Source organism: Tribolium madens, unplaced genomic scaffold, assembly GCF_015345945.1.
Source record: "Tribolium madens isolate multiple individuals breed KSU strain unplaced genomic scaffold, Tmad_KSU_1.1 Scaffold_71;HRSCAF=194;Tcas5.2_LG6, whole genome shotgun sequence".
NCBI lineage: Eukaryota > Metazoa > Arthropoda > Insecta > Coleoptera > Tenebrionidae > Tribolium > Tribolium madens.
The window spans coordinates 189,667-212,047 of record NW_025401041.1 but is presented as its reverse complement, the minus strand read 5'-3'; the positions used below and the strand labels follow the sequence as shown (position 1 = coordinate 212,047).

Genomic DNA, 22,381 nt, shown 5'->3' with positions numbered 1-22,381 from the left:
TGTGCTGGTGCACCATCCATTTGATACCAACACTGGGTTAAGATCTTGAGAGGCAAATTCACAAAATTTGGGAACTATTCCTCTTAATAAATCCAAATATGTAGTACTGTTTAAATTTTCGTCGTAAATCTCAATTAAAATTTGGTTATCCATTACCATGCAAAATATATTAAAACTGAAATTGTGTTGGTAATGGACTTCTTACATGACGTGGATTATTTTGCGCCCAAAAGTGTAAATTTTGTTGATTTATAATGCCTTCTCTATTAAATTTTGCCTCATCATTATAATAAATATTTTTTTTAGAAACGTTGGATCTTCTTGTATTTTAATTAAAATTGTTTCACAAAATTCGATTCTTCGATTAGACTTTTCTGGCAATAGTGTATGAACAGTTATTAAAGAATATGGATGCATTTTGTGTTTTTTTTTAGAATAACATGGATGGATGTAGCTGACAAACCCATATCTCTTGCAGCTTTTCGGATTGATCCATGGGGATGTGCATGGAAAGAATCCAAAACGTTAATTTCGTTATTTTTTTCACCAGTAATAGGTTTATTTTGTACTCTTCTGGCATTTGCTTGACCAACCTGTACGAAGTTTTGATTTCAATTTTTCAAACTTCCATCTGTTTAAGGGTGGCAAATGTGGATATCTCGTTGAATATACGACACATTCTGTTCACAATTTTTTTTACACTCTCCATAAATACAAAATAAAGTCACTACATCCAAGTTTGAGTAACTTTGATTCTCCATATTTCATTTTTTATTTCCATAGCAAACTATGCGAAAACAGGTGTAACTAGTAATAAATTTTAGCCAGTCTTAACAAAAATTTATCGTAACTTAAAAATTATTAAATGTAGGTATAGGGAATACAGATCGATGCAGAATTAAATTCTCTTCCATTTAGTAAAATAAAAATTGGGGTATTTCATTTGGAAAAATTGAGTTATGGGTACTTGAATTATTACAACAGCATCCTTAAAATTTTGGGGTTTGTTAATTTTCTTTTCAAAATTTGAAAACACCAGAAGAAAGATCTAAGCTTTTTCTTTCAAATGCCAAAAAATGAATTGAAAATTTTATTGCAGTGTTACCGATTTTTAAAGTGGAAGGTACAGATCCAAAAATTTTTGAAAATCTCCAAATATTCCGAAAACAGCTAAATTTAGGTATAGGGAAGGCTGATGAAAACTCCCTTAAAATAACCTGCTTAATCCCAAAACGCATTAAAAATATAGCTTGCCACTTAAAATTAGAAAGTTGAAACCGACTTTCGGTATAACCGGAAGTGCCACCATCTTGAAAATATTTTCATTTAGCAGGACTTAATGGATTATGGCTATGTACCAATGTTAAAATAAATATGATTATTCGAACTCCCAATACTTTTAATGTGAGGAACTGTCCGAACTTTTTGAACAGTTTGTATTTTTTCATATGAAATTCCTCCTGTTAATTAGGTTCGCGTCTTGGCTGACATCCACATATCTGGGGAACAAAAGCTCGACAAATGCTCCTTAACCATCTACCCTAACTTGAACCCGGATCACGAGAATCTCAGCGTTCCGGAAGAAATGTTAAAGAGACTCGGAATGGCAGCTCGAGTATCAAAAGATGGCGTTACCATCACCGGATCCGACATGGTCTTCAACTACCAACAAGTACTCAGACAAATCGTTTACACTAACCGAAAACCCGCCTACTATCTAAATCGGGTGTTCAAATTAACCTGTTCCGAATTGAACGGAAGATTCACCTCAAACGAATACGTGCAAACTGTAAGTATTTAATTTACTTTCGATAGTGTTTAATTTATTAATGTTTTTAGCTGACTGTGATCCATCCCCAACCTAAAGAACCCATCGTTGCTCATGCGACTGTCAATAAACACAATGTTGAATTGCGACCAGCGTCGGTCGTTTCACGCGATTACATTCCTTCAGAACATTTGAATTTGGTTGCAAGTGGAGGTTCGCATGCTGTTACAATAATCGTCGTAGTATGCGTCGGATTTTTGTTGTTTATGATTGTATTGGGGGTGATCAGAATCAGGGCGGCTCATCATAGAAATGCATCGGAGGAGGCGCAGGATAGCGAGATGACTTGGGATGATTCCGCGCTGACAATCACCGTTAATCCGATGGAGGTAAGAAATATTTATACAGGATGATTTTTGTACGGCCTACATTACAAACTTTTCAACTAAATTATTTCAAACATGTATCGAAAAATGCTACGTAAGGGAGCTACATCCCCTCAATGGGTTTTTTCCAATATTTCCGAAACCATTTTAGAAAAAAAAAAATACAAAATTTGCTACAGATGATACCTTTTATACACCTAAACGAATTCAAAGATAAAATGTTGAAATTTTTAATCAGAGGCTTCCTAAACTGGGTGGATTTAAGGTAAAAAGTACTCAAGCTCAAGACTGTCAAGTGTCAAATTTCAAGGCTAATATAATTTTTTGAAAATGTTTATCAAAAAAACAGCTACAACTTAGTTTTTTTTTTAATAGCATGACCACGTTTCACAATGGCAATCGAAAGAACATCAATTTTTATGTAAACTTTTATCATTATGTTCTATACCTATCTCCTTCAGTTTTTGAAATAATTACGAAAAACGGGTTTTAATACTTTATTTTTTCGTTAATCAAGTAGGCGTTGGAAAATGATCAATAATTGTCACATTTTGACCTTTTAATTAGTTTTTTTTTAACTCATTCTTAGCGAATAAACAGTAAAACAATAAATTATCAACCAAGTTGTATTAGACTTATCTGTCAAAACGGCCAAAATAACAGAATAATTCAAAGGACTTGTCTTCAATATTAAATATTCTCGCATGACGATGAATAAATTTTTGCGAATCAGACCACTGATCATTTTCCAAAACCTACTTGATTAACTATAAAAATAAAGAGCTAAAACACGTTTTAGTGATTATGTCGAAAATTGTAAGAGATAGGTTTATAAAAGTTCTTATAAAAATCAATGTTCTTTCGATTGCTATTGAAAAAATAAGGTTATGCTATTTAAAAAAACTGAGTTATAGCTGTTTTTTGATAATTATTTTCAAAAAATAATTTACTCATTTCAAAGGGTTGAAGGGCTGTGATTTTTTGAAATAAATATTTCAACAAAAAATTTGACGTATGTCGAAAACTTTGACAGATAAGTAGCAACAATTGGGTTCGTTTTACTCAGTTTGAGAAGGCGAATTCAAATGTGCAATAAAAATTAGCATTTTCTATTTCAAATTCCAAAGTTGGCGCCAATTTTTCGTAGTTCCGGTAGTACAGCCATTTCATTAATTTAGTTAAATTAAGAATTGGGGATTTTGGTCGCGTACAAAATTTCAAAGCTGTAGCTAAATTAGAAGTTAAAAAATTTGTAATATAGGTTCTACAAAAATCACCCCGTATAGAGTGTGTTATACATAAAATTTGTTTAGTTTTGTTATAATGGAGATTTAAAGTTTTTCTAGCTATTTATAGTAATTGAAATTATTAAAATATGATTTTTCAAGTAAAAAGGCAACAAAATACTCGTATAATGAAGTTGTAGTTTCTTGGTTCACTCTCCTAAATGTCGAGAAAGATATAACTTTTAACATAATTTCTCTTTTAATGTTTCATTGATAAAAGAATGAGAACACCATCAAAGTGTATTTATTGGACATATTTACTAGACTTTCTTAATAACCAAACGAAATATATTTCGGAAATGGCTTTTTTTATTTTAAACTTTATAAATTATGTAATTACTAAAATGTCACAACTCACTACATCAATAAACATTAGTGATAAATGACCCTATGGAATACAATACATAATTTAATTGGGTTTATTGGCCATCCGCGGTAATAGATTATGAAATAATGGAACGAAAAATTAACTAGAGTATTTCATTGGCAATCGTAAAATTTAGTGAGCTTTCAATGAATTAACATTAAATATTGTGTGTTTGTGTGGTGCTAAATAACTCGTTATTTTGAATCGTCGTTGAACTTGTACAGGGTGTCTCAAAATTGGGGGCCGGCGCAAAAATAAATATTTCTAATTGATTAGTGCAAACAATAGAGGATCATATAGACTTTAATTTGATGCTTTAATATTGTTCAACATTTGTAGCGTTTGTCAGTGAGACTCTAAAAATAAAATTTGGGATTTTTTTTAATGAAATGGAATCTTTTCTAGATGATAAAATTTTGTTAGAATTCGTTTTTTATTCTATCAAATAAAACACGAATTAATTATGCACATTTTATTTTGTCTTCTTACTCTGACAAGGGCTAAGGCAAGACTAACTCTAGATTACGATTTTTATCGTATCCAAAATTGATAATTCCTCTACTTTCCCACGAAGATGCACACTTAAATACTATTTACAATGTTTTTTTTTTTTTTGGTTAATAACAATTTCTTGATTTTTTCTAATAGTAACTGTGAAAATTGAATAATGTAAAAGTTGATAGATTTTGAGTAATTATCATTTTAATATTGAGAATTGGGAATTCTGGTAATTTATGGCCAAGTTTGGGATGATTTATGTATTAACAATAGAGCGGAGACTTCACAATACGTCATAAATGTCATTACGGACCTTGTTCTTTTGTCAAGAAATTCTGACCCAATCACCAATTACCGCAAACCCCCCCATAAATTATTCAAGGTTTCAGATTTTTAATATTAAAATGTTAATTATTCAAAACCTATCAACTTTATCATTATTCTATTTTCAGAAATACCACAGAAAAAAATCAAAGAATTTTATAATGTGCAACTGAATTGATTTTTTTTTCTCTAAATTTAGTTTTTACTGCCATACGCAAAAATATTTTGAACAATGTCAAAACATCAAATTAAAATGTATTTAATCCTCCACCGTATTCACTATTAAAATTCTTTTTTAATCAATTAGAAATATGTATTTTTGCGCCGGCCCTAAAACACCCTGTATAATACAATTTACATTTTATAATTAAAAAATTATATATCGATTTATTTGTGCTATAAAATTTAATAACGCATGATTATTGTTTTTTTTTGCAAGTTATTTTTTTATGCATTGATACAGTTATCTAAGATACCGCAGCTTAATTAATTATTATCAATTTGTCAAAGTTTAGCAGTTTTCATCTCTTAAGACTTTTATAACATTTTTTTTTCATAGAAAGAAATTGTGTATGTAGTTAACTTTTTCCGGATAAGTTGTGAAACACGCTGTATATAAGATTAGGAGAAACTATTGTTATTTCTATTTTTTTTAAATATAATATATAAATTATAATAATATTATAGTAGTACATTATATTATAAGCGTGGAGGGAGAAACAACTGGAGGGAGCATAAGCACTGCAAACGTGCTTCTTGAGCAAACACCTTTTATGATCCTTTTCGAAGCTTTTCCCCCACTACCAATTTGGATGCAGTGGTGTAGATAATGTTTCTATACATTCAGTTAACTAAATAACTAAATAAACCACCGACTAACATTAACAATTAACACTAATACTTAAACTAGGCAGATTCTTTTAAAAAACTGTGTAAAACATAGTGAATAAATACAAAAATCAAAAGACAACGTGGAAAACACGGACACAATGAGACGCCTATGGTATCAGCTGATTCGAAAAACAACTTTTGACATGCGCACTGATTACACATTTAAGCGGGAGATTCAAAATAGGTCGTAAAAGGTGTTTGCAGCTCGACCAAGATCGTAGCATTGCCGGTATAGGGCACGCTCTCTCCAGTTGTTTCTCCCTCCACGATTATAAGTGATAGAAATGCATCATTATACGCGAGTGAGAATTTTGACCGACGAGTGCGCTTGCGCACGAGTGGGACACTTCTCACGAGTTTCATAATGACATTTCGATCATGTGTGATATGCGACGTTTTATCTCACAGGTGCAACATCCAAAAAATGAAGTTTCATTCAAGTAAAATATTCACCTATAAAAATATAATAGTAAATATAATATGATATTCAAATTTACTCACTTGTGAGTACTTTATCCCACTTGTTTCTATCATCGAAAACAATGGTCTAAGGTAGCTCAAAAACTCAACCTGTAAGATAAAATATAATATTTTTTAAAAAAATTTTTGCTAGTGCAAACGATAGAGGATTTCAATTTGATGCTTTAATATTGTTCAAATTTTTTAGCATTTGTCATTGGGACTCTAAAAATCAAATTTGGAATTATTATTTTTTTAAGTAATTGTTATCTTTTCTAGATGATAAAATTTCTTGATTTTTTCTAATGCTAACTGTGAAAACTAAATATTGTAAAAGTTGATAGATTTTGAGTAATTATCATTTTCATATTGAAAATTGGGAATTCTGGTAATTTACAGTCACGTATGAGATGATGTGCTGCTATCATGTAGAAAATAGTCGAGTTAATTGAATTTTTTTCCTCCGAATTTAATTTTTAAGGTCTCACTGCCATACGCTAAAAATTTTGTACCACCAAAACATCAAATTTAAGTATATTTAATCCTCTATCGTGTACACTAAAACTTGGACATCCTGTACTACTTTTGGCATATTTCCAGAACGCCGAACGCAAATTGGAAGGTAACTCTGCCGATTTCAGTGAAAGCGATCAATCAGATTCGGACAGTTCATCGGACGACGACAATATTGACGGTCCGTGCCGAATTCCCGACTCTTCAGACGACGAGGAAGAGCAACCGGCTCGTAGTCGTAAACACGACTATCAAAATATCAGCCAACTAGAATGGGACCATTCTACGATGTAAAAAAAAATTCCATCTTCAACAAGAGGGGAGGTGAGATGTTTCAGTGGTGAGTTTTATTTTTAATTCGCACCAATTGAAATGTCACGGTTCGGAGGCGGTGGTATATATATATTATTAAACATAAAATCTATACGCAAAGGTTTGAGCCGTATAAGCAAAGCCTTTTCGTACGAAAAAAATATAATATATATTTCGCGGGGCGGTCGTAAAACTATCAAAAAGGGGAGTTTTACGAACGTGTCGCGATTGATATCAATAATAATCGTCCATAATGTTAGAGTTATACAAGTTGTATATCCCTTTCACTTAGCTATTAGTATAAAAAAAAGAAAAGAAACAGCTAGGTTAAGGGTGTTGAGGTAGTTTCAACGGATTCGTTGGAAATATCAAACACCCTGTATTGATATAAATAGCTATTTCCTTCATCCTTTCGCTTGGAATCGCCTGTTTGTTTTCGGTTATTTAAGGGCAGCCATATTGTTTTTAACACGTAGTTATAAATGTAAGTTTTACGTTTTTAAGATAAGAAAGTCTTTCGATCTTCAATTCGAAGCTTCGACAATAATTCAGCTTGTTTCATTTATGTAACTCAGTGAGGTGGCAGCAGCTTTATCTAAACCGAAAGACTTTCTTCCAATTTTTTTTTAAATTATTGACCTAACTTTTAAGGCCTAGGTTAAAACACAAGTATTTTTTTTTCCTATTTTTTATTGTATTAATTAACCTAAACGCTTTATTTTGTACTTACGTAGTTTTTAATCACTCACTTCACTCGAACTATTCCTCGTATTGTCATATCAAATTTTGTACACTGTTTTTTCGAATATTTACGTTCTCAACGCAACAACAACAAAAAATGAATTTTATTTGATTTTAGAATCGATGTTTGTGGACTCTCTCGCACAAGTTTCATGTCTCTAAAATAATAAAACAAAAAAGGTGTACATAAGGTTTTGCAGCTAAATAGTATTTTTTTGTATCGTAGACGATGGGTACTTAACGAATAAATAAAATGGTTTATTTGTTACAAGAATACGCGGTAAATTTAATTAAAAGGATGCAATAGTAGTTATGTATAAAAGATGAACAAATCTATATCATATTTGCAATATGTAAGTGTATTGTTTTTTGTCGCCATTTTGTTTATACGTGTTGGCATCTTAGAATAGTAGCTGTGATGTTGATGAAAAAATGAGAATGTTTTAGTAAAAAAAAAGCACTATTAGGTTTCGGTTAATTTGTTTCCGGCCGTTCGACGATTGAAATTGTGCGATTTTCTGGAATTTTTATTCAAAAAAAAAAAATCTCAAAAGTTGTATATTTGATTGTAGAAAGTGTAATTATAGTAGGCGGTGTGTCCGAAAATCGCACTTGTTTTTTTAAGTCGAACTCAGCTGTCAGATGACTATTGAAAAAGTAATAACACTATTTTTGACAAGTACGTAACAAAACGTTACATTCCATGCGTATATTTGTAATCTTTGTATCTTTAACAGTTACGAGCTTTGTTGTGTGTTTACAAATCAGAAATCAAATAATCCGAATATCTTTAGGTGTCATACCACAATAATTATGTAATACATAAATGTATAATAAATAACAAATATATCCAAGACTTTATTTTATCAAACATATCCCTCACATAGCTGACATTTTATGTAATACATCAAAACAACCCGTCCCTGTAAGACAGGGTTTTCCGACCATCAAACAACTGGAGGGATTTGTCAAGTTGTCTCTTTTTCCTCCAATGGTAGTGTTGCGAAGAAAAGTGAGCGACGATTCAAACGTCATCTGTTGGAAAGGTGACGCACTATTCTCCATACCTTTTCGACTCAAAGGCTCAAAAGTCCCATTAAACGTCATATAATCAGCAATCAACAACAGATGGCGCGGATCGACCTTAATCCCATACACATTAAACACATCCTGGACTTCTTTCACTATAATTTTCATGGCGGCTTCAATTCCGTATGTTTCGGCCATCTTGTGTATATCATTACAATACAATCGGTTCAAATCCAAGACGGCATGGTGTTTTGACATTTCTAGAATATTTATACCATCGGTGCGCAGCATCAAAACGTTATTTTTCATATAGGTGATGGCCCTTTTAATGCTGGGAGTTTCCCACAGCACGGATTTCGCAGCGACATCACGCAAGATGGCAGTCAAGTCAAGTTTTTTGAATTCGAGCGGGAGACCGAATGTAATTTCGCACCATTGGTGTTTTTTCGTGTCGTAGATGTAGTTTTGAGCAAAACTGTAACTTTCGACCACAACTTCGTTCTCTTTTTGGTCTACAGGTGGCGGTAGTGTTTTGGTTTCTTCGGTTTCCGAGTCTTCACGTTCAGATTCTTCCGGTTCTTGGTCGTCGTGGACTTGTTTGAATTTGTTACCGGTTTTTGCATCTTCAACGTCTTCAGGTTCTTCGTCTGAACTATCTTCGTTTGCGTTTAGTTCGTTGTTTCCTTCATCATTGTCACCATTGGTGTTTGCGGCTACTTGACGTTTTTCCTCCTCCATCATTACTCTAAAAGACAAAAAATTGGTTTTGGGGGCGCACAATTCTCACATACTTACAAATTTGAGGTCACTTTTGATAATTTCCTTATAGCTGAGAACATTTCCCCGAAAAATTTTCTCGTCATATGTTTCAAAATGTACTTAGGTCCGACGTAAAAATCATTTTTGTAGTATTTCCTGGGTAAAAACTGAAACCTCAAAGTATATCTCTGTTGCCTAATCGGCTCAACCGTCAATTCAACAGTAACATCAACTTTTTCCAAAACATCAGCAACCACGACTCTCGTCAACATTTTCCTTAAATTGTCCGCCTTCTCTTCCAGATTTTCCACAGGTAAGAATGGTATTTCCATCGACGGCGTTTTGATGTTTTTCGATGCCATCATCAAGATTTCTCTCAGACGTGGTATACCCAAAGTGACGTTCATTTCACCTCTACCGGCGAAATGGAACGTATTTAAGGTCATCTGAGTCGAAGGTTCACCGATAGATTGCGCTGCTAGAAGACCTACAGGTTCGCCCGGAGCACACAATGAACGCATTGCTTTGAGTTTTAGCATGTTTTGGAATTGTCTGGTTTGTTTTTTGTTCGTGGATTGGTAAGTGTTCATAAGCTCTTCGAGTTTTTCGTTGAGGGAACCGAAGTGATGGTCCGATTGGTAGATGGAATTGACAGGGTCAGGGCATGGGATGCATTGTTGACGAAAGCTAAAGCAAAAATATGTAATGTCAAAACAGTTAAGAAAAAAAAATATCTAACCCTTCTTTGATATCTTCGTCGGCTTTTTTCCACAATTTGGTCATTTCTTTAGAACCAAAATCTGTACCTTTGACTTTAGCACGGACCACGGATGAAAATAGAGAAAATGGACTTTTTCGTTCTCTCTGTAATGGATGTCCGAATTTTTCACACCATTCAGTCAACTACAAACACATAATTATAGCAAAATAAAAGTTTAGATCGATGGATCTTACTTGTTGTTTGTGAGCTTTAACCGACTTCTGATGTTCATCTTTTAACATTTTCAGTGCTTTCTTATCAATCATAACCTTACTGTTATCAGCCAAGAAAGGCAACTGTTTCGTATTGAGAAATTGCAATTTTGAAATATCCATTCCATCTTCGCCATACAGGAACTTTAATTTAATTTCTTACTTTTTGTTTGTAATAAATACAATTGAAGGGGTGAGTGGATAAAGGTGTCGATATTTGGAGTTATAAGCATTTTAATACAATTTGCAGGTACTTTTTTCCAATTTGTTTTTGGTAAACAAAATCACATGATATATAAAGGCCTATGTGAATACTGTTTCCTTGTTATAAGAAAACTTAGGTAATTGTATTTTTTATAGATTTTTTAACGATCAAATGTACACTCAGAAAAGTTGAAAATGACGTGTCCATAAACCGACCCTCATTATTTGGGTCCTCCTCCCTAACCGCAGTTATAAACTATCTACGAGGGGAAAATAATAAAAATGGTTTTGCATGTAGCCTCAACATTTCTTTTAAGTAAATCATGTCATGGGATTTTATTTCATTAATTATAATTATTATAATTAAGGATGTGTAAAATATGTCATACGGTGTTTTATACTGAAACGAACAAATTTGTAACTTTAAAACGTCATTATTCTGTCTCAATGGATCGAAAAGTAAATTTTCTCTTGTTTTTGGGATTTTTTTTCCTCTTTTTAAGTTTCATCACAATGACGGTATTATTTTTTCGACAAAAATGTAACTTCGACAATTAATTATTGTAACCGGTATTAGCGGCAAAACAATAAAATGCTGCCTGATCTAAATCCAATAGAAATTTTATAGGGCAATATAGTTCGCGACTGGAGAAATTTTCAACCCAAAGTTCGCGAACGAAATTTAAAATAAAAAAATTGGCGCAGCAAGTTAATAACGTTTGGGACCATTTCCGCTACTCACAAATTTGCCAAAATTTGGTGGATAGTATGCATGGACGACTTCATGAATGTTTAGCCAACAATAGATATCATACACATTACCGATATTAATTAGTGATTATAATAAATAAAATATTTGTAAAATCTATAATTTTTGTCTTTTATTGAAATAAATAAAAATTAATTATTTAAATTTAAACAATTTTTGTCTTTAATTATAATAATTCTTAATAAAATAATATCTCATGCTTTGAAGTTTTATTATTTTTCATGAATAAGAGCAACAAATCTTTTCAGAATGTTATTGTTTTGTCGATAATACCAATTATAATAATTAATTAATTAATTGTCAAAGTTACAATTCTGTCAAAAAAATAAAACCGCCATTATGATGGGACTTAGAAAGCAGAGAAAAATTTCAAAAACAAAAAAAAATACTTGTCTTTCCACTGAGACAGAATAATGACGTTTTAAAATTACAAATTTGCTCGTTTCAGTATAACACATCGTGTAACACACTTTACACACATTTAATTATAATAACTATCATTCATGAAATAATATCACCTGACAAGATTTACTTAAAAGAAATGTTGAGGCTAAATGCAAAAGCATTTTTATTACTTTCTCCTCGCAGATGGTTTATAACTGCGGTTAGGTAGGAGGACCCAAATAATGAGGGTCGGTTTATGGACACGTCATTTTCAACTTTTCTGAGTGTACATGACCCCTTCATTCACTATAATGCATTAGTTTATATTATTAAAAAATTGATAAAAGTGTTATGTACCAAAAAACAAGCTTTATTTTCCAATATAAACTTTGTGATAAATATTGCTCTATAAAAATATTTCAAGTTTAACAAAACATTTATAAATGAAATTCAAACGACACAATAAAAAAAAGTTAACTTTATGCTGCTAATTTAAAAGATTTTGTTTTCTTGTAATTTTGAAGCTAGTTCATTGACTTTTCGAAAACGGTTTTCCATATTAACACCATTTTTCAATAAGAGACGGAATTAACTTGAAATATTTAGACAAAAATACACAGAAAAGTCACCAAATTAAGTGAAAAATAATGAATTTTGCTTGTTTAAATCACGTTTTTTTGTAAGATTCTGTTAAAACATATTGAAAAAGTATCAAATTGGGTTGAAAATGACCTTTTTTTATGATTTTTTGGGCATTTTAGCACGTTCTTCAATTAAAAATTTACTAAATTATTTCGTCACAAATCGCTAAATTTACTCAAAAATGGTGTTGTTTTTACTTCTTTAAATTGTGCTAAAAAAATTTGTTCAAAAATAATACCAATTTTTCGTTTTGGGACGTTTTTTAGTCAGAATCGCAATTGTTTTGAAAATTTGCATCGAAAATGAGGTGAAAAATTAATGAACTATTACGAAACTAAAATAATTTTTGCTTCTTTGGAGAGTTGAAAAATCATCTGGTTGCTTTTCCAAACGTTTTAACAGATTTTTCAATCAAAAGCACAAAACCTCGTCAAAAATAAGCCGAAAAATCACATAATTAATTCGAAAATGATGTTATTTTTGCTTTTTTCAAACACTTAGTTGCATTTTTAAATCTAAAACAAAGTTTTTTCTTTAATTTTTGTTATAGAACATACCCAAAAATTAATACATATACCAGACTAAATAAAAAACAACATAATTTATGCTCTTTTCGAGCGTTTTAAAACATTTTTCAATAAAAACGCAATTATTTCGCAAAATTTTGTCAATACGCCGGAAAGTAATTAAATTAAGTAAAAATAGTGTTATTTGTGATTTTTTAAACATTGTTTTATTATTATTTATTTAAACATATTTTAACGCCGTTATCCACTGTTTATTCAACAATCCAAGTTGTACATAACGCCTTTAGCATTTGGTAATTTCATTCCTAATAGAAACCAACACTTAAAAGTCTTTTTCAATAAAAGAATATTGCGAAAAAAATTGTTTTAAAAGAAAATACCAGTTTTCAAAAAAATGTTGCATAACACCTTTATCCACTCACCCCATTTTAAAGTAAGGCCTTTTATAAGTAAAAACAAACAATTGTTTTTAAACTTACCTGAATAACACTCTTGTCACTATCCCGAACTGTCAAGTCATATCCAACCGTTAAACCTTCCAAGTGTTTAATTAGACACCTCTGTAGATACCCACTACGACTTGTTTTGACAGCTGTATCAATCAAACCTTCACGACCTGCCATACAATGAAAGAAAAACTCTTGTGGCTGTATCCCTGTCATAAATCTGCCATCAATAAAACCACCAGCACGTGGTGCAAACTCAAAAATCGGAAAACTAGGCAAAGACTTGCCACTTATCATAGTCGGGGGTCGTTTACCCTCCAACTCAATCTGACCCAAAAGACACGAAATCTGCATAGTATTTACGGTGGTACCTTTAGCACCCGATTGTACCATCAATTGAAGATTATTGTCTGGAAATTTCAACAGTAAACCCGCCGGTAAACAAGTCCTAGAAAAAAACAATTATGAATAGAAGTGACAATATCATAAAACATCTCCCTAACTTATTAATGTCATTTGTGAACGAATCCAGAGCGATTTTGTATTGCCGGTCCACAGTTGCTCTCCATTTTGGGTTTGTTACGATGTTTTCTCGGTTTTTTTCGACGATTTCCTCGATTGGGGTGTCGTGGGGCATGTCGAGCGCGGTCGTAATCACATCAAGACCTACACCAATTAGAAACTGAGTCTTTTATTTAATTAAATTTAAAATCAAAGTGGCCTCTAACTTAAATTAAGTTGGCAATGTTTAATGATGAAAATACAAAAAAATGTGAGTGAGACTTGTCAATTTTTATATAGCGAGATTGTGAGAAAATAGTATATTAAATAACGTAAGGCAAGTTTTGTGGAACAAGTTCAGGTTTATGAAACGAACAGCAAAGCGCACTTTTTTAACATAAAAGTCAATTTTTCAAAATTTAGGAACTTTTGCTCTATAAGGTTATGGTTGGTAATAAATGTCACAATGTCTGAAAGTTCGATTTTCGAAGTGTCAAGTCTCGAACATTTTTCAAGATTTTGTTGAATTAACAATGAATACTGCAAATATTTCATGCACACTACCTGAAATACGAGAAAACGCTCAGAACGCCGCTGAATATCACCATTACAAAACTCTAGAAAGTAAATTGCACCCAAATTGGTGTTGAAATGACTCATTAAAGCATCGGTTTTGGTCATGGGCGTCGTTTGAAGGGAGCAAGGTGGGGTAAGTGCCCCCCCCCTGGAAGTTACCCTAAAACATTTTTTCGGAATAAGTTTTATTCCGTTAGCGGTAAACTATTTTTTTCCAATTGTGTTGTGAACAGCAACCATTGTGATATGTCATTTTAGTTGTCAAATGTGTTTAATTTTATCACTAGTTACAAAATATGGCATTATTTTATCACTAGTGTTAAAAAGTGTGATAAAGAAAACATATAACACTATTTTCATGGCAACGGTCCAACACTAGTATGATTTTGGAAAATTATTGAAATCACTGATTTTAAATTCGAATTTATGCTTTTCACTACCAAACTGGAAAAAATCTTGTATAAAACACGATTCAAAATGGCTGTTTTGTGCACACGTCTAGTAAAAAACACGCTCATTTTGCAACTTGGTTTTTTTTTAATTTTTTTAGTAACATCTTTTAACTTTTTTATCGTAGACGATTTTGGTTGGGAAAAACAAAATTTAAAACTATCATTTCTTTAATTTTTTTTATTTCTATTGATTATTGTTTTCTTGAATGTATTTTGAAAGAGTTTTTATTTTATGTTTTGATTTCCAAGTGTTACATTTTTCTTAGTATTTATTAGTTCATGTTATTTACTGATTTGTGTTATTTTATGCTTAACTTTTATAATTTTTATATTTTTTTAACTTTTACACTTTTATACTCCAATTTATGATTTTAGAGATTCCTGTCTTATGGTTTCATTTATAATTTCCGTTAGAAAAAAATATGGTTTTATGTTCCTATTTTGTATAACATGTTTGTAATAAAATATGTATTTTTTAAAAGCGATGAGGTTGCCCCTTTCTAAAAAAATTGTAACGACGCCCATGGTTTTGGTATTGAAATAAGCTTTCTTTCAGACGCAAAATAGACAAAAATCTTTTGGAAATACTGAATTATTCGGAAATGAATGACACTTTACTACAAAAATTTCAAATTTATGTCCTTGAAGAAAACAGAAATCACGTAATTTCAAAGTCAGAGGCCACTTTAATGAGAAATTTAATTATTTCTACTTTACCGATTTCTCGCAATTCGTCGATGATTTCGCGCCGCCTCTCGTCCGCTTTCTTCACCGTCAAAATATCATGAACGCCCAGTGTAAAGCCCTCCTTTTGCAGAAACCTCGTAAACAACTTCGCCAATGCGCTTAAAAGACCTGTTGCATAAATCGCCCCATACAATTCATACATGCAGTGAATGAGACCATAGGGCGTGGCTCCGTAATGCGTCTTGTCCAACACGCCCACTAACAATTCCCCACCTCGTATCACAACTTCAGCTTCGCTCATCGTATTGGAATTTATGAAACGGGTTCCGCCCCCTTTCCATTTTCGGGCCGGGGATGTTTGCCACGCCTACTTAATTACTTTTAATAACTAGAAAGTAAATAGTAACCAGTGTTGCCAGGTGTAGTGCAATTTCACCAGATCTGATGATTTTTTGGGAATGAAAAAAACTGTTTTTCGGGTATTTTTTACGTTGTCAACCAGAAACTTGATTATTTCGTCAAATTTTTTCAAAAAAGTCGGAAAACCACCAAATTGGTTAAAAATAGTACTGTTTGTTTTTTTTTATAAGATTTTACTTGACAGGATCGAAAATGACAATTTATTCAATTTTTTTTTTATACTTTTTCAGTTAAAAACACAATTATTCCGCAAAATTTCGTTAAAAACAAAATTTAACAAATTCGACTAAAAACAGCGTTATTTCTGTTCTTTTCAAGTGCTTAAGCAGGTTGTTGAGATAAAAAATTCTAAAAATTTCGTTGAAGCAGGCAAAAAAATTACAAAATTAAATCTAAATTGATATTATCTTTAGCTTGTTTGCAAGACTTACTTTTTTGCGAAATCTTGTCCAAACACGCTTAAAAATCACAAAAACAATTGATATTGATGTTATTTTGTTTTACTCGATTTAACTGGTTTTTGAGCAAAATAAAACAAAAATAAGTCGATAATGTTTTTAAGCACGTTTTTGTACTACAATCTGTTTTTTTGCGAGATTTCGCTAAAACGGACTGAAAAATCATCATAATAAGTCGAAAATTACATTAATTTTGCATTTCTTGAAAGTTTTAGCATGTTTGCCATAGCATGTCAAAAATCACTTAATATTTTTACCTAAGTTTTAGACTTTAACTTGACTATTTCGCCAAATTTTCTCGAAGAAAAAGTAATCTAAAATCACCAAATTAGTTGAAAATTCTATGTTTTTTTTACAATATACTGCTAAACAGAGTCGAAAATGACAACTTATTTTTGTTTTTTTCGAATGCTTTTTCAGCTAAGAACACAATTATTTTGCAAAATTTTGACAAAAACAAGCCACAAATTCAAGAAAATAGCCCAAAGACGACATTTTTTGTCTTTTTCGAGTATTTAAGGATGTTTTTGAGCGATAAAAACACAATAAGTTCGAAACATTGCATTGAAACACTGTAATAAGAGGCTAAAAAATTACAAAATTAAATCGAAGTTGATATCATTTTTTAGCTTTTAGCTTTTAGCCCCACTTACGTCGTTTCCAAACCCGAGGTTCATTTATTCTGCAAAATCTTCTCCAGAAAAAATCACAAAAAGGATTAACATTGATGTTATTTTGTTTGTTACACTCGATTTACCTGTTTTTTGAGCAAAATGAAGACAAAAATAAGCTGAGAAACCACAAAATTTGGCCGAAAATGCTTTTGAATGCGTTTTCTAAAATTTCAGGTATTTTGCTGGATGTCGCTATAACAAACTAAAAAATCAAGAAATTAAGTCTAAAATTATATTATTTTTGAATTTTTTCGCACGTTTTTCAGCTAGAAACACAATTATTTCGCAAAATTTTGTTGAAAACTAGCCGATAAATCACAGAATTAGGCCGAAAAGCATGTCATTTTTGCTTTTTTCAAAAGTTTAAGCAAATTTTTAAGCGAGATTTTGCCAAACAAATCGTAAAAGCTTTTTAAAACTTTTTACCAAAATTGAGTCAGACCATCCATTCATGAGATACAGGGTGTTCTAATAAAAACGATCCAGAAAGAATTTGCAAAAAAAATAAAACAGGTTAATTTTGTTTTTAAAAAAGGCATTTTTTGACACAATTTCAACTTTTCCCACCTCAATTTCGAAATTTCAAATGACACCGATTCACTTGCGACAGATCAAACAAATCGTAATCTGGTGAAATTTTGTCAAATTTTTCAACTCGGATCTGGTGAATTTTATGTTTTTGACTTGGCAACACTGATAGTAACTTACCTCAGCGCTGATTTTCGCCGTCGCTGTCAAATTGATACGTACATGGCCTTCTGGTATTATATTAATAATGACAGTTGACAGAATTTGTTTGCCCGACCACAATTGACACGGTTTGAGTATTGCAGGTGGTAATAGAATAATTTTACCGGTTTTGTTTGCTAAAGCTTGAAAAACAAAATGTTTGTAATCAATTTCGTTAAAAAACCGTCCTCGAAGTGATAATTTCACGCCGGCGATCATATGATCCTGGATGAGGCCACTTAATGGAGTGCCATCTTTCGGTACAAGATATTGGTTACAAACGTTGACTAAATTGTAAGCTTCGCTTCTTGCCAATTCATTTTGTGGGAAATGTGCATTCATTTCGTCGCCATCAAAGTCAGCATTGTATGCTTTACAATTGGCATAATGCAATCTGAATGTCTTCTCACCTTTTAAAACTCGCGCCGTATGCGCCATTATACTTGGCTTGTGTAAAGTCGGCTGTCGATTCAACAAAAGAATATCGCCATTACACAAATGTCTATGCACACGTTTGACACCTCGGAAACCCACAATCTTATCAGGCGTCAAAAGTCGTTTCAATATACTCTCTTGTTGTGTGGTATTACTTGTGTTTATCCGTTTTATTGTCCCATCCTCGTATTCCACCATGACAGCTCCCGGATGCACATCCGGTCCATTCATTATCATTTTACGTAATTCTTCGACGTTCCATGACGTCACTGGTACTGGATACGTCAAATGTTTAGCAAAAGCTTCCGGAATTCCGATTTCGTCAATGTTGAGATTTGGATCGGGAGTAATAACAGTCCGAGCTGAAAAATTGACACGTTTTCCCATCATGTGCATGCGAATAATTCCATTTTTTTTCTCGATGATTTGTTTCAAGCCACAGACGTTTGCGTTACGGATGGTACTGCTATCGATGAGGGAGTCGACCTCGCTTTGGAGGGATTCCCAAGCGAGGTTAAGTTTTTCGATGGGAGAGTCGCCTTTGGATACGTTGTAAGCGCCCTGAAATAAAAGTGGTATAAAAGTGATACGCCACTGGGATTTATGTCAAAGGTAATTGGAAAATGATACGCCACTGACTTATTTTAATGCTAAAGTGGGGTAAAAGCTAAAAGTACACACGTGGGCGTGTATATTGTCGTATCAACAAGAAATTACTCCCTAGGATTTTGGGGATATTTGTATATCGTAACTTTTCATTCATTTCTATTAGAACACCCTGTATCTCATGAATGGATGGTCTGATTCAATTTTGGTAAAAAGTTTTGAAAACCTTGCTAAAATAGCTTTCATTTGATGTGCCACAAGTAGGGTAGTGCCATTAAAATTTTTAAAGTTGGGGTGCGTGGGGTTTAAGGGGTTACTGAGGGTGCTTTAAAAATTACGTCAAAAAATGTCCTCCTCGGAAACAAAATCGACCTGTTTCGGCGTTTTTGCAAAGTCTTTTTAGTTTCTGAGATATTCGGGGTGGTTCGTTTTCATTGAAACATCCTGTATATCATACTACAGGGGGTGCGCCAGAACTCGCGCCCCAGAGAAAATTTTCAAGTAAGGTAAGATACCAGGAAGATGAAAAAAATGTTTAAAAAATTCTCTGTCAAAAAATTTTGACATTTATTTTTTGACATTTGACATTTTTTATATCTATTTAATGATACTGATCTTGTATATGTTTTTTTACAATTATTTAGTAAAGGGACAAAAATTTTGCTAATAAAAACCACAAATAACAGTGAACAGAGTTACAATTTAGGATACAGCTTCCTTGTTTCCTCTTTTAATAGTCTATAGCAAAAAAACTTGGAAAATTATTTTTCCAATAGAAATAGAATCAAGATAATTTTTTTTTAACATTTTTTCCATGTTCCTGGTATCTTACCTTATATGGCATTTTTCTCTGGGGCGCGAGTTCTGGTGCACCCTGTATAGATGTACAGTGTGTTTTTTGATAAAAAATAAAATCCATTAGTTCCTCTGAAACCACTTGAGTCATAATAAATTGAGTAATAAATTCATTTTTGTTTTAGAAAAGAGTAGGCTATTTTATTGTCAATCAGCCACAATTTTACTATACAACTCGCCAAATTTCCATAGCCTACTCTGGTCTAAAACAAAAGTAAATGTATAGTGCGATCAAAAAATCTATCTATCATGCAAGTCTAGAAATTTAAAACGTGTGTATGCAGAATATTAAATGTCACGATGATAAATGAAAAATGTCAAAATAATGTAAATTATGACAGGGAACCGTGGTGAACGATTTGTATGAATAAACACCAACATCCCAATTTAGGATGTTTTAAGAAATTTCATACAGTAATTCAATTTGTTTAGATCAATATTTTAATTTTTATAAAATAAATTTTGACATCTAGCTGACATACGAACTACTATGCGACATACGTCCGCACATAGTACGCCTACTCGATAGAAAGACTTTTTGATCGCACTGTATATTATTTTCATTGAAAGTGCTTAACTTCCGGCAATTACTTTATTTTTACTTTTACCAGTGGCGTACGTACAGGCACGTCACTGGAAGTTTTATTTTTTATAATTGTTATTTTTTATGTAAAATATATGTGGTTGCAATTTTTCGTAATATGAAGAAAATACGCAAAGAGGCAAACCTTTTGCGGATTTGTAGCGACTATTGAAAATTTAAATTTGATAGTTGAAATTATCAACTTAATTTCAAAGTCATTAACATTTTCATCAGAAATTTATTTGAAAGCATAATATCAAAAAAACTGTACACCCTGTACTGTATAAAAAAATAAAAATAAAAACAACTAAAATGGATGAAAATTATCGATATTTTAAACAACTCATACCATATGATCGAGAACATTTATCCTCTAGAAATCAATCCTAGAGGATAGATTTCCCGATTAAAGTAAAACAACTTCTCACCTTAGCTTCCGGTGGAAGACTACTCAGGTCACCCTTATTCTTCACCACTTGAATAATCAATCTCAACAGAATTGTATTATGAATTATATTTTTATACAATTGCGACGTTGGATGCTCACTTATACGATTACTAACAACATTGACCTAAAACCCAAAATTAGCGATAAAATTATTAAGCTAAATTAGAAAAATACCGGTCTCATATTTGGGGGAACCACAGGTATGATGTCCCAGTAAAAAACATCAGTTGGATGCTCTCCTTGTATTCCCCCCAAAACCGCGATAATTTCTTTCATTAGGTCCTTCTCCTCCTCCCATATTTTCCTCATGTAAGTCCGCGATTCATCAGGCGTGACATATTTAGCCTCAAAAGCCTTCACTCGCCCCAAAACCTCTGAATCTTTTTTTTCTTCTTTCCTCCGATTCGATAGAATAATTTTATTCCTTAATAATTGTATCTTTTCCATTGTATGTCTACAATGCATACAAATTCTCCTTGGCTTCACTTCTCTTAACATTTCGTTTACGAAGCGATTTCGTAAAGTTTCGGTATTTTTTGTCAAAATATATTTCCCATTTAAATTTTCAAACGTTTCCTGAGCTAACGTTTCGTACTTTCGAATCGGCATAACAGCATCTTCAGGGATATTCTCCAAGGACTCGTGAACCGTAATCAATTCAGCGATACTGTTAGAAATTTCTACAGCCTCCGTTACTAACCCGCAATTTAAAAGTCTAATTTGAAGCGTAATTGAATATTTCACATGTTCTGGAATTTGAAAACGAAAACAACTCAAGCAACTCATCCTCAAAATGGTCCCAATCATGCGATAAAAAATCGGATTAACAACAGGCAAAGGCAATTCAATATACCCAAAATGTCCCGGACAGAAATAAATATTTTTGCGGCAAGTGCCACATGGCTCGCTTTTTTCAGTCATAGGGCCCAAACATTTATCGTAGAGACCGCCAGGTAAAGGGTGTCCCAAAGGATCCAGAGTCAAAGGGGTACTTATTTTCGTAATACAAAGCTTCTTGATTTCTTCTTTTGTAAACATAGAGAAGACAACTGAGTCGAAAGAGAGATGTTTGGGACCCGTGTCGTGCTTTCGGATGTTTCTGGACATTGTGAGGCCCGTTTAAACACGTTTTTCACTTGAACATAACCTCAAAACTAAAATGTCACTGTAAAATTATTTTTTTGGAGTGAAAAAGCACCAAAGTAATTACATTAAATTAAGTTTGTTGTTTTGAGTGGTTTTTATGGTAAAAATAGTTAAAAAACTGTGAAGATGTAAAAATTATTCAAAATCTTGATTTAGGGGTTTAAGTTGGTTACACTGCAGACAACTGTCACTCGAACACGTGACTGAATAGAGCTTGGCCAATCTGAAGTTGACGTCTTGTAGACCTCGTGAACTTGTAGAAGGACCACGATAGGCGGAGCCAATGCATGAAAGAACTTGAGCAGTGGCGTAAGCCAGAACCATTCTATGGTAAAAAGGGAATTAAAAGTTACAGTTCTTCCGTATGTTCAATGATTGTGTTACTAAATATAAGAAAAATTTCACAGGATGTAATCCATTTCCTTGAAATTGGCATAAAAGTAGGCCATGATTGTGTAAACCGAGCTTAAAATGTGATAGAGGCTTTACATATTAAGGAACTAAATTTGTCACTAAAAAAATTGAGGTTAAGGT

At 32.4% G+C, this 22,381-nt stretch overlaps 2 protein-coding genes across 3 annotated transcripts in view; one reads left to right on the top strand and one right to left on the bottom strand.

Annotated features, from left to right (window-relative positions):
* Positions 1–8,394, top strand: part of LOC123009331 (calsyntenin-1) — a 41,614-nt gene extending 33,220 nt beyond the window's left edge. Inside the window, exons 7-9 of the mRNA XM_044405555.1 lie at positions 1,472–1,789; positions 1,840–2,157; positions 6,580–8,394. Coding sequence (XP_044261490.1) covers positions 1,472–1,789; positions 1,840–2,157; positions 6,580–6,786 — 843 coding nt within the window. The 3' untranslated portion in view covers positions 6,787–8,394. The remainder of the gene's footprint in view (positions 1–1,471; positions 1,790–1,839; positions 2,158–6,579) is intronic.
* Positions 8,391–22,055, bottom strand: LOC123009330 (DNA-directed RNA polymerase I subunit RPA1). Of its 2 annotated transcripts, none has more exons than XM_044405553.1 (11): positions 21,912–22,055; positions 20,876–21,855; positions 20,682–20,825; positions 17,754–18,770; positions 15,524–15,860; positions 13,781–13,943; positions 13,311–13,725; positions 10,288–10,449; positions 10,073–10,236; positions 9,370–10,020; positions 8,391–9,319 (listed from the first exon to the last, which is right to left on the bottom strand). In XM_044405553.1, the coding sequence occupies exons 2-11, from the start codon at positions 21,806–21,808 to the stop codon at positions 8,425–8,427; spliced, it is 4,881 nt and encodes a 1,626-aa protein (XP_044261488.1). In that variant the 5' UTR covers positions 21,809–21,855; positions 21,912–22,055; the 3' UTR covers positions 8,391–8,424. The 2 variants fall into 2 exon arrangements, with proteins under 2 accessions (XP_044261488.1, XP_044261489.1); XM_044405554.1 differs by having other exon boundaries at positions 20,876–21,866; positions 21,912–22,038.
* Between the last annotated feature and the right edge of the window lie 326 nt (positions 22,056–22,381).

Bases quoted from the DNA above. Each gene is read 5' to 3' on its own strand.
- LOC123009330 (XM_044405553.1), bottom strand. From the start codon at position 21,808: ATGTCCAGAAACATCCGAAAGCACGACACGGGTCCCAAACATCTCTCT. The intron at 18,771-20,681 runs GTGAGAAGTTGT...CTTTTATTTCAG, and splicing joins GTCTTCCACCGGAAGCTAAG to GGCGCTTACAACGTATCCAA. The intron at 10,450-13,310 runs GTAAGTTTAAAA...ATTAAATTAAAG, and splicing joins GTGACAAGAGTGTTATTCAG to TTCCTGTATGGCGAAGATGG.